At 42.5% G+C, this 12,426-nt stretch overlaps 1 protein-coding gene across 1 annotated transcript; it reads left to right on the top strand.

The window, feature by feature from the left end:
- Positions 1-241: 241 nt before the first annotated feature.
- Positions 242-11,643, top strand: LOC104269173 (copper-transporting ATPase 2-like; the record flags this gene model as incomplete). Its single annotated transcript, XM_009867870.1, has 4 exons — positions 242-490; positions 7,154-8,378; positions 10,116-10,355; positions 11,480-11,643. Coding segments are annotated over exons 1-4 (1,878 nt in total), but the record flags the coding sequence as incomplete, so codon positions are not given.
- Between the last annotated feature and the right edge of the window lie 783 nt (positions 11,644-12,426).

Below are 12,426 nucleotides of genomic sequence, written 5' to 3'. Positions count from 1 at the left end.
GGAAAGCGTTCAAACTGGCGGGAGGAGCAGGTAGCTGAGTGCAGCGAAGCAGTGTACACAAGGATCAGCAGGTTACATCTGGGGTTTTGTGACGAATGCCTAATGAGCTCGCTGATGAGGCAGGCAGGGCTCTTCAAGCTGTTGTAAATGTAGCTGAAAGAAGTGTGGCTGATAAGGCGCCGAAAAACCACTCTTGTAAAGCTCTCCTTTGGCGTTGCGGTATTTAAAGCCCAGAAAGACAATGGAGAGAAAGCTGGACAATAAAATGAAAAGGGAACTGTCCTGCTTAGCTACTTTAAACAACAAAAACATAACCCTGGTGTCTATTCATAAGCAGCAGGCAGCTCATGATGTGCCTGAACTACTGATTATTGGTGAAAAGTCCAAGATGGGATCTCCGGTAAAAACAAGCAGTAACTTGCAGAAAGAAGAGAAGCTTTTGCAGAGTTACTCCATGGGAATGAAAGAAGTCAATACAGTTGAAAGACAGGTTAGTGAGCTGGTATGTGTGTGTTGGGAGGTGTTCCTGAACTGGAGAATTTAAAACAAAGCATATTTGACATGTTGTATATTAAAAAAGGTTAAGTCCTCTTCATCTAAATTTTATCAGTCCCCGGCATGGATCACTGCCCCAGAATGAGCAGTACCCAAATGCAAAGTCCACTGGAGCTCCTCTGAAAGTAATCTTTGAAAGCTAATGTTAATGATGTGTTACGCTGTAGTAACTAATGAGCATTTTCTCAGCTCCACCTCTAATAACATAGAGTGGTGTTTCTTAGTAAGGAAACATATTAATATTTCTCCTTTTGAACTGCAACTACTTGAGCAGTGTGACTGCAGATCATACCAAGTTATTCTCTGGAATAATAGAAACTGCAGAAACATTAAAAGGTCCTAATTGTAGGTAAGTAGTTTATTTATAGCTACTAAGTGCATGGTAGTGAAAGTTGTTGATAATACATCTGTGACAACATTATTTCATTTTATTGTTTTACTCAGTGCTGTGTATAGCTATGGTGGTTTTGGAGATTAACCATTGTGGAGAAGTGGCTTAGAAAGATCAATGCTGCTATAAGCATGATGAGGTCTTTTATTTTAAAAAGAGTTTTTGCTGTTTAAAAGTTATGTAAAATGCAGTAATGTAGTTTAGATCAGTGAATCTTGTGAATATTCAGGAAAAAGAAATTCTCAAAGCAAATTTTGGGTCCTTTGAAACTGTGTATACTTAGAATGACTTAAATAATTAGTGTCAGACTGGAATTAAATAACAGCCAGGACAGACCAAATATACCTGAAGGCTTTCTCTGCCTTGAGTTACTTCTTACATTATAAATGTTTGCCAGGGAACAATCATGACATAAATAACTTTGTTCTACCAAAGAATCTTTTTTATATTGTTCAGTTCACTGGGATATGCACATTGTTTAACAACAAGGCTTTCCCGTTTCCCAGTAAACCAAGTGTGGTTTACGTAGCTCCATTTAATATAAAAGTACCTGTTAAGGTCTCTAAGGTTTGTTAACTATGGTGTATATAGGTATCTTTTCAGTAAGAGTGGCTGCAACTGCCTAAATCTTTCCCCATCATCTGTACTGCTGGAGAAACCCATTCCTGGATGGGGAACAGCAGTCCCTTGGCAGAAGCATTAGGGCAATTAACTTAGTATTTTGAAAATGAAAGCACCATAAGGGCAGATTTAAAGTAATATTTTCTCTGACTCTTGACATCCGGGTGGACAGAGTTGCTTTTCCCTTGCTTAAGACTCAGGAACTGTTTGGAAAATGACAAGTTGTGTTACGAGTAGTTGCTGAAAAAAGTAGCTGCTTAAATTCCTTAATCTTTACTAAGCTTAGGGGAAGAGGGAAGGAAGAACAACCAGCTAAGATCTAATACACTTAAATAATATGCACTAACAAGATGGAGGGAGAAGTTGCACTGAAATTTGTTAAGGAGGATGAGGGTTCAGTTTTGTGCCTATAACCAGCAGCACTTTTGAGTGAGCAGAAATTCAAGAGTTGGGACCTTTGATGTTCCTGAGGCTGCTCTGTCCTCATTTGGTTATTCACTGGCTGTCTCTAACAAACTGGGAAAGCATCTGAAGCATTTAATTATTAGTATGTGGCTTTTTCAGTAGTGTGTTACTGCCTGCCTGAATCCAAAGCCATGAATCAGCGGGTTGTGAAAGAGAGAGGCAGGAAAGGTAAAGGAGCAACACAGATATGATAATTCTTCTGCAGCTGAGGGCTCAAAGGAGAGAGGGCAATAGCTAGCATCAGCCCGTGAAGGTACAGAGAGAAGAGCAGCCCAAAACCTCCGGAGATACTGGATGAGAAGTTTAGTGAGATCCAGCATTCACGGATGAGCAGATGTGGAAGGTGATGAATGGGCTGGGCCCCATCTCCTCACTGGCTGCCTGCCTGGCATCGTGGTGAGGAGTCTGGTGCTTGAATTTCAGGAATGAATTGCAGGCTTGGCAAAGGAGGGTGGGAAAGCAGTGCCCGGCTGAGGAAGACAGCCTTGTTGGAGCACCAGAGAGGAGCAGCAGCCGTGTGGGTGATGCCTGGGGAGCTGTGGGATGCATGCTGGTGCCTCATGCTCATGCTGCAGAGGTAAAGAACGTTACACTGGTGTTTTGGAGATGGCTGCATCTCTCATGAAGGGGAGGTGAAGGATGACAAGCCACTCCATGAGGTGACCGTGGAGCACAGGGGTTGGAGGCAGCATGGAGACCCACTGGGGGGTGGCTGATGGCTGGGGCAGGAGGCCAAGGAGGGCACAAACCTTGTTGAGTTCACAGCCATGGGGTTGCATCCATTGTCAGGATACCGGTCGCCATGTGCACATATGTGAGAGTCTCGCTCAGTACTGCCATTTCTTCATCTTTGTTTGTTGGGTTTTTTCTCAGTTTAGTTGTTTTTCTCACATTTATCCTCTCTTTACTACTGTTGTTAAACTCTCAGCCTTTGCACTTCTGAATGAGAGTACCCAAAAGAAAGTGCTCATTTTGGGGAGAGTGACGCTAGGCCTCTGAGGGCAGCCCTTGACTGGGTCATGTTGCCCCACCAGCTGCGCAGGCCATGGACAGTGTCCACCTTTCCTGACAGAGCTCTGGTGCTGTAACGTCAAGAGCTGCATGCCGAGCCGGGGCTAGAGAATTGGTGCTCCCAAACCAGCAGTGTCTCCCTGCCCTCTGCCATCTCCACACTTTCCTAACAAGTTAGTCCAGCCCTAGGGCATGTTCCTGTTGGATGATGTCCTCCTGCTGGCCAGAGGCAGTCAGCATGGGGAGGGGGAGCCTCTGCCTCTTCCTGCTGCCCCCAAGACCTGCTTTGCCCCAGGGCAGGCATGAGTGCTCCAGCCTCTGCCTGGGACATCAGGGGTTGCTCTTCACACCAGTGGGTTTCCTCTGAAATCCTTGTACTGGGAGCTGGGCTTCAGACGCCACACTCATGCACATCAGCAGTTTCAGTTGCTACTCATCTTGGGTATGGTTCAGAGCTGTCTTCTTTAGATGCAAATGTTTACCATCCTGCTCTGGTGTTTCCTTTGAAGCTCTCTGCAGCTACTCCTGCTTCTGTGTCAGTGGGTTTCTTTTTCTATATTGTTTAAATGAGCTTTGTAACACTGCTTTCTGTGAGGATTCTTAACTTCCATACTAGAGTGTTGATTTGCATTTTAAGTGGCAACTTTTATGTGCAGGATGAGGAAAGAATTGTTTTCATTATTTATATATAGTGTATATATATTTATATATAGTAGAGTCACCATTGCTGGACGTGTTTAAAAAACGGCTGGATGTGGCACTTCAGGAGATGGTTTAGTGTTAGGGTGGTGTAGGGCTGTAGGTTGAGCTTTATGATCTTAAGGTCCTTTCCAACCTTGATGTTTCTATGATTCTATATTTATTTTTTTTACATAGTCACTGTAAAAATGTGTGGAAGATATAGAGTAAACAGACTTGGTGTACACCTGCCCTTAAAAGTAAGCAAGTCTTTTTGGTGTGAGAGACAAAATATTCAGTTCTTTCGCACTCCTTTGTGAATGTAGGGTCAGATGCATTTTCATTATTTTATTGGGATTTCTCTCCAGGCAGAAACAAGCAGGAGGCGAGATGCCTGGGGATCCCGGGCACCTTTTTGGGGTGTTTTGGTGGTGAATGCTTCTCTGATATTCTTGCAGGGGGTGTCTCAAAATAACTATATAAACTCATAAATGCCATTTTACGTGTGGGTGTTATCTGGTATCAGGAAATCCTCTTCTGAGACCCAGAGTGTGCCTGAGGAAAGCTCGAGGCACATTTCTGCAAGTCTCATTTTGGTGTCCTTACATGAACCTGATGTTTTCCTCTGATCTAGTGTTGAAACATCCCTTCTTGCAAATACACACATAGATGTATTTGTCTCCCTTTTTTTTTTTTTTTGAAGTTGTTAAACAGTGCTAAAGGCTTTGTAAATACTGTGCACATTTCTGGGTTTGTGGGGGGAAATTCTTCAATGATTTGGCATGCATTTTGTGGGGGGTTTTGTGCGGGTTTTTTTAGTGAAATGAACTTTTTTTAATATTTTTATATCCATGTACTCTCTCCAGATTTTCCCTTGTAGTTTAAAAATTTGGGTACAAGGATTTTTCTCCTACAGAGCATAAACATCTGGTTTCATAAAGTGACAAACAAAATTTTTTTGCCAATTCTTCTGAATGTTGGGATAGCTTTTTATCCAAAATAGAAAGCAGTGGTGAAGTTTTGATGCTTCTGTGGCTTGCAGTGCATTGAAATAGTAGAATCAGCCCTTGCTTTTATGTTTTTCAGAAGACTGGAGGATGACAAATACACTTTAATCTCTTTATACATTTAATTTGAATTGCTTTTATGTCGCTGGGCACCTAGGAAAACTGAGACGGTTGGTGAGCGTGGGGGTGGAGGTAACACGGAGAAGGACATAAGGCTTGCGATGGTTCCTGGGTTTCGTCTGCAAGTGGCTGTCAGAAACGCAGTGAAGGCGAGCAGGGGAGCAGGGGATATTTGTCTCACCCATCTCTCATGCTCTGTTTCGCCAAAGGATGCAGAAGGCAAATGTCTTTGTCGTATGAGCCACAGTAAAATACACAGGGTGAGCTCCTGTAACTTACACGTGAGTTTTCACACTACCAGGAGTTTGCAGTAAGAAGAGCTGGCCACCACGAGCAAAATGTCCTTGGGGTGCCTGGGGACAGGAGATAGGGAAGAGGAGATGAGGGACAATACTCCAACAACATTTCTCAAGGTGAACTTTACAATAAATGCAAGTTTGAATTTAAGCGGCATTTGAAATATGCCAGATGAGAGACTGTTTTCATATTCAGATGGGTTTCTTTTCCATATATAAGGCAATATTATTATTTTAAACTGCGCAAATAGAAGGAAATAAGCATGTGATTGTCTCTGTGTGCACTTAAGCAGGGAACCACCTTTGCAGGGATTAACTGTTTATGCTTTCTTTCGAAAGGAGGTGCTGGCTGCACGTTTTCATGTGTGTTGAGGATTTCAGTAGCTGCTGGGAAGGGAAGTGCAAGGAGGGGGATACGTGCCCCAGGTGCTGCCAGGCTTGTGGGAGGGAAAGGTAAAAGGGGATGTCAGGGCTAAAATATTCCTGTGACTCTTCTTCCCCAGCATCCCCAGAGCACAGCCTTGAGACCAGGCAGAGAAGGAGTAGACACATGGGGAGAGTTCATGGTCAGGATAGTGAGGGGCTGCACTGTAAGGCTGAAAGCAAATTTCTTGTGCTAAATTTTCGCCGGTTTGGTCATGACCTCAGACCTCATTATTCCCAAGCTGTCTAAGCGTGAAACAAAATCAAGTTAATGAATTTTGAATACTGCATCAAATGAAGTGGATGCAGTCTAGTGCTAATAAGCAGCCTAAATGCTTCTCAGCCACACATGGTACCAAGGAGTGAGTTTTCTTGGTGGTGGTAGGAACAAGATTTGCAGCACTAAGCCTGATCCAGTGACCCCTTCTCCATCTCCTCCCCACAGTAATGCCCAGTATCAGGTGATTTATTGGATGCTGGAGAGCCCATGGCTTTGCAGGCGATGGATTTGTGGTAGTAGCTTGCATCTAGATCTTTGGTAGATGACTTCTGGTAATTCTCACAATCTAGGACTTGTCCTTCCCCTTCTCAATCTCCCTCATGACTTGATGCCAGAAATTTCCTTTAGCAACAGACTCTGTGCTCCAATTAGCTGTTTTGTGAGAAGCATTGCTTTTATTTATTTTTTAAAAATATTTTGTTTTTAATTGAATTGACTGCATTAAACTGCAGAACCCCAGTGCTGCAGAGCCTGTAACATGACTGAGAGATAGTCCACTTCTTGCCAATCTACTTCAATACTGACTATTGCATCCTGAAAGTTGTCTTTGAATCAAACCAGTGAATTCCTGTAGCTCAGTATATGGTCTTTCTTAGGTGCCTCACAAGGAGACAGGCAAAGCTAAACCACAGTGGAAATATCTGCACATAGTTCTATGTCTTTTAAAATCTTTTTTAGACAGAGGTTTTAACTTAAAAGATCTGTATATATGCAGACAGCCGAGACCTTTATGAGCATGCATATATTTCTTCAGATATCATGTAACTCGTCCTTGCTGTGTCAGCTTTTTTCGTGCTCCTGGGAAATTCCTGATTCCATTTTTTATGGGCTTTTGGCTTGGTTTGAACTTCTGCTGAGCAATAGTAAGTTGCCCAAACTGAGACAGCTTCTGACATTTTTGGAGAGGCATTCAGCACACTCTGCTGTGACCCCTTGTGCCTGTGCCAGTGTGCTCTGAAGAGCAGTGCTGGGGCTGTGTGGTGTAAATGCTGCATGTCTGCAGAGAGCTCAAATTTGAAATGATTGAACTGGGTTGGGAATATTGAGGCAATTTTGCTTTTATATCCCTAGTAAGTATTTTTTTTAATTACTGCTCAAGAGAAGTGTCAAAAGCCTGATTCATCATCATGGGAATAGCTCACTGGTAATATATTCAAAGTATAAGTTAGCATTGTGAAGTGTTTCAACGGTATAGACTGATTTAAGAGCAGTTCTCATGCCTGAAAACACATGCAGAGTATTGCTGCCTTTACAGGGCTAAAGATATATGCATTTTATTTTATTTTTTTTTCCTCTTGCTCCTTAGGCTTTGTCTAACACTGATTCTCCACCTGACTGCAAGCTGGAGCCTACAATGAAACACAGTTTTGCTTTTGACAACCTGGGCTATGAAGAGAGCTTTGAAGCTGTGCCCTCTCCATCTTCCCAGGAACACACTGTGGCAGTTAATGTCATGGGAATGACTTGCCAGTCATGTGTGCAGTCGATAGAAGGCCGAATTTCTAAGGTGAACGGCATCGTGAGTATTAAAGTCTCCCTTGAACAGAACAATGCTGTAATAAAGTACCTGCAGTCTGAAATAAGTCCTGAACAGATTTGCCAGGAAATTCAGGATATGGGCTTTGATGCCAACATAGCAGAAGAGAGGTTGACAACAGCGACCGTAAATCTGTCGTGCTTGAGAGAAGCAGTAGTTAAGCTTCGTGTGGAAGGCATGACGTGCCAATCCTGTGCCATCAACATTGAAGGAAAGATTAGGAAACTGCATGGTGTGGCAAAAATCAAGGTGTCGCTTGGTAACCAGGAAGCAATTATTGCGTATTATCCTTACCTCATTCAGCCTGACGACCTCAAGAGCCATATCAGTAACCTGGGCTATGGCTGCACCATTAAAAGTAAATCAGCCCCATTGAAGTTGGGTGTCCTCGACGTCGAGCGCTTGCAAAATGCAAACCCCAAGGAGACACCAGCGAGTCTCGAGGGTGATGGCGTAGATCTGCTGGTCGCCAAGATGAGTAACACAGCTGCGGTGGCTGTACGGATAGAAGGCATGCACTGCAAGTCCTGTGTCAAAAACATTGAAGGAAATATATCAGATCTTCCTGGCATACAAAGTATTAGAGTGTCTTTGGAGCATAAGCGTGCTGTGGTACAGTATAGCCCAGATTTAATTACCCTGTCAGCTTTGCAGCAAGCTATTGAATCCCTTCCACCTGGAAACTTTAAAGTATGCCTCCCTAATGGTTCAGAAGCAAATAGAGGAGCATCTCCATCACCTGCTTTGCTGTGCGATCCCGTCAGAGAGCCGCTGCAGGACACATGCACAGCTGTTATTAGGATTGATGGCATGACCTGCAATTCTTGTGTACAGTCCGTCGAAGGGACCATATTGCAGAGACAAGGAGTGCAACACGTAGCAGTTTCTTTAGCTAGTGGAACTGGAACCATATGTTATGATCCAGCTGTTACTAATGGAGAAGAGTTAAGAGCTGCTATAGAAGACATGGGGTTTGATGCTTCTGTGCTGACAGGTAACAGTGTTTTTCTTCTGTAGTATGCCAAGCTGGGCCAGGAGACATCTGCATGAAGACTCTCTTCTGGAGGGAAACTCTTAAAACATCACGTTGGCATTGTCTTTTCTAAGGGGCTGGCCAGATCCCGCTTAGCAAGGCAGAGAGATTCCAGCTGTGAAGCACCTTATTTCAGCTCTTAAAACCTGCACTAGTGGGTGGAAGAGTTGAGTTACATTATAAGGCCAAAAGGCTTAGAAGTTGATACAAGATCTTTCGAATAGTCAGTCCCCTTACTCACTGAAGCAGGTTTCCTCCTATGCCTACAGGCTGCTGTAAGTAGATCTATCAAACCAAATATTTTCATTCACTGTTCAAAACACTAAACCGCAAAAACTTAGTGAAATCTCTTTCATTTAAATCCCCTTTTTAACTGGTTAAAAACTTTTTTTTAAATGTACTAATCCTTTGACCTTTATTTCTTGAATATTTTTACTAGCCCTAGTTCTGGGGGGCTGGTTAGCTCAGTCAGTTGAGCATGGTGCTGATAACACCAAGGTCGCGGGTTTGATTCCCATTTTGTTCCCATGTGTTGCCTGATGTAGTCGAGAGGTGGCGTCCCTGCCCATGACGGGGAGGTTGGATTAAATGATCTCTAAGGTCCTTTCCAGCCTAGGCCGTTCTATGATTCTATGATTCTATTAAGCCTCACTTTAAACGAGGTAAGTGGCAAGATGCAAATATTCTTTGGTGGGAGCAGGTGCAGCACAGTTTGTATGTTTTGTACATGTACTTAATGTTTAAGAAGTTGCTATGGTGCACAGTCTTCTCTCTACCAAATTTCAAATGCAGCAATACTTATCTGCTTTAACTTAATAGATTTGCTTTGAGATACTGGTATATTTCACCTGGAATGAACTAGTTTGATTTCAATAGACTACATTTTATTAACTTTTCTCATGGGTCTAATCTCTCTGAATCTGTGGAACTGCTACAGATGAGGAGAAGCCTTTATGTGGTGTTTAATTATGATTTATTTGGTTTATAATTTGTTGGTGGGAGATGTCCCGTCCATCTGTGGAAAAGCAGGGGAGCCCTTGTGTTTAACATGTTCAGAAGCAAGTCTTGCTCTTTTACACAAAGCTCTGCCCAAGAAAGGGAGTTTATGAGTGCAGCTGGAGCTGTTGGATGTCTGTTCAGTGTCTGGTAAAGAATAAAAATGATTGCAACACATCTGTATGTGGAAGCCTTCTGGGCACTGCAAATCCTTCCAGTACTTGCTTTGCAGTACCTACACCATAAATATCGTGTTGTGAAGAGAAACCTGTTGAGGAACTTGGTTTTTTCCTTGTTTGAGACAAAGTGCCATTTCCTGCATAGATGACAGGGACAGAATGGATATGCGCTGGACTGTGTTCTCTGTCCTGGATGAGGACCCTCTAGATAGCAATATATCTTTATTTAATGGAGGTAGCTGTCAGGTCTAGGCGTTGAAGTTGGAGGGGATCATTTACCATCTGAAAGTGGAAAACCAGTTCTGTAGAGTTAAATGGATATGCAAGTGGTACTGGTGAATGTATATTGTTATACGCATACTAACAATCTGTATTATTTGCATTAAGTGACCAAGATTACCTTATCACCTTTCAAACAACTAAGAGGCTTTGAATGATTGATAAATGTGACCTGCTTGTAGTTTTACCTCATCCAGTCGCACTGTAAGTAGTGTTTTTTCAGTTTATTGTGTGTTTATTCAAGATGCCGCCGCTGCTGGAGGATGTAGGTACCAGCCTGATGCCAGCGACGTTGCCGTGCAGCCTCGAGCTCCAGAGCCTCCTCGCCAAGGCTGTGCCTTGGATCCTCATCCAGACAGTCCTCGCCTTGACAGGCCAAACCAGCCCAGCGGAGAGCCAGCTGAAAAGTGTTTCTTACAAATCACAGGCATGACCTGTGCCTCATGTGTGTCTACCATTGAGAGAAATTTGCAGAAAGAAGACGGTAATAAATTTAAGATTCCTCTAACAAGTTTATGAGGGACCATGGGGTGGAAAAGGTATTCTATACAGTTAACAGAAGAGGCTGCGGTACAAAATCTGGAGATTAGACTATGCTCTTTCTTAGTACTAATGTAACTACATCCCTGTTTAACTATCCTACCGCACTGCTAGGCAAACCCAATGTAACAGGATGTTGTCATAATGGGATCACAATTTCAAGTAAGGCTCAAGGCAAGAAGAACAGAGAAATGGTTCTCATTTAGTTTTCAGGGCCTTATTGCTTTACAGAGCAATCCATCTCTTCCAAAGCTGTTGAGAGCTCTGACACGTTTGTGATGTGAAGCTTGTCCTTCGGGGCACATTTGCACAAGCAGGTACAAAAAAATGCGTGGCCCCAGTGCCTGGGTAACTACATCAGCTTGGGCACAGCAAAGCTTATTGGCTTCCAAGTCTGCGAACTGGAGCTGCCTTTCCTCTGGCTGTGTAGAAGATGAACAGATGAGCCTCAGCAATGTCTGATTTAATTTGTGTAGGCATGCCTTTGGACGGGTTTGCTTATTGATTTCTGCACCTCCAGTCCCCCAGTGATGGTCTCGGTGCCTTGATTTAAAAATCCAATAAACCATTAGCACTTTAGAACAGTTTTTTTGCCTGTACTTTTGTATTTTGCTTTTCAATTCTAAGTGTAGATTTCTCTGGGTTTATTTATTTTTAAAAAGAAGAAAAAATGAAAACAAAGGAGGAAATGAGAAATAGGAAAAGGCCTAGCATTGTGCTGTGAGGTTTGTTTAGGGCTTTCCAAATTTAGAGTTTGCAACAATGAGTGAAAATATTGTTTCTGGACATTGCTTTTGTTTCATTAGATCATAGCAAAACTCATCTCCTTCACTGTGTAACTCTTGCAGTTCTGCTCATTGCTAAAGGGAGATTCCGTGTGGCTGGATCTCAGTAAAATCTTGGCTGTTGTGACTGGGGAACAACACTAGAAGGAGGCAGAGAGAAATCATTTGACTTATAACCTCTCTAATTTGTTACAGTATTCATTGACAATCACTTGCAATATTTCAGTTTTCTTCCCCTCACTGGAGCTACACTATCTAATGCTTTTTATTATTGACACCTCAGGAATTGTTTCAGTGTTGGTAGCACTGATGGCGGGTAAAGCCGAGATAAAATACAAGCCAGAATTCATACAGCCTCTTGAAATTGCACAGCTGATCCAGAATTTGGGTTTTGAAGCTACGGTCATAGAAGATCATGCAGAAACAGAAGGAAATGTGGAGCTTCTTGTAAGTCATATGTATTTGAAATTACATGTTGCTTTTGGAAAAGTGAGGTCTGGAAGAACCATTTTCTTGCAAATCCTTTTGTTTAAGGAGTTGTGACTTCAGCAGGTCAGTTCTGGCTGGAGACATTTTTTTCCTTAATTAAGACAATATCACCTTGTCTTAGAAGGACATGTCCAAAGGCACTGAAATCAAAAGTGATAGTTGTATGTACAGAATAGATTTTTCTTAGCAAGGAGAAATGAAACAGAACTTTCCTGTGAAGGCACTTCAGCTAACAGTACAGACTCCAACCAAATACGTATTGATAATGCCTAGGGCTTTGTATAGAGGTCTGAGAACATTGAGTAAAATTAGTGAATTATTCATATGAAGGGCAAATTCTTCAAAACTCTGTTTTTATTCTCTGATATATGCCTAATGCAAGATAGATAATAACAGTCTGCAGTTGTGCTAATAGAGCAGAAAATGGGAACATGCCTTACTGAAGCCACAGGAGAATTTAACTAAGCGAGAAGTTACATGTGCAGAGTTTTACTTTAGCAGTGTTAATATAGCTGCCGATAGAACTATATTAGCTATACTACTGCAGTTAATAAAATGTGTAAGTGTTGCTATACAATTATATAACACAGAATCACACAGAATCACAGAATGTCGGGGGTTGGAAGGAATCTTGAAAGATCATCTAGTCCAGCCCCCCTGCTAGAGCAGGATCACCTACAATAGGTCACACAGGAACATGTCCAGACAGTTTTTGAATGTCTCCAGAAAAGGAGACTCCAC

This window comes from Apaloderma vittatum, unplaced genomic scaffold, assembly GCF_000703405.1.
Source record: "Apaloderma vittatum isolate BGI_N311 unplaced genomic scaffold, ASM70340v1 scaffold180, whole genome shotgun sequence".
In the NCBI taxonomy this organism is placed as follows: domain Eukaryota; kingdom Metazoa; phylum Chordata; class Aves; order Trogoniformes; family Trogonidae; genus Apaloderma; species Apaloderma vittatum.
The sequence above is the reverse complement of the archived record's forward strand: the minus strand, read 5'-3'. Positions and strand labels throughout refer to the sequence as shown.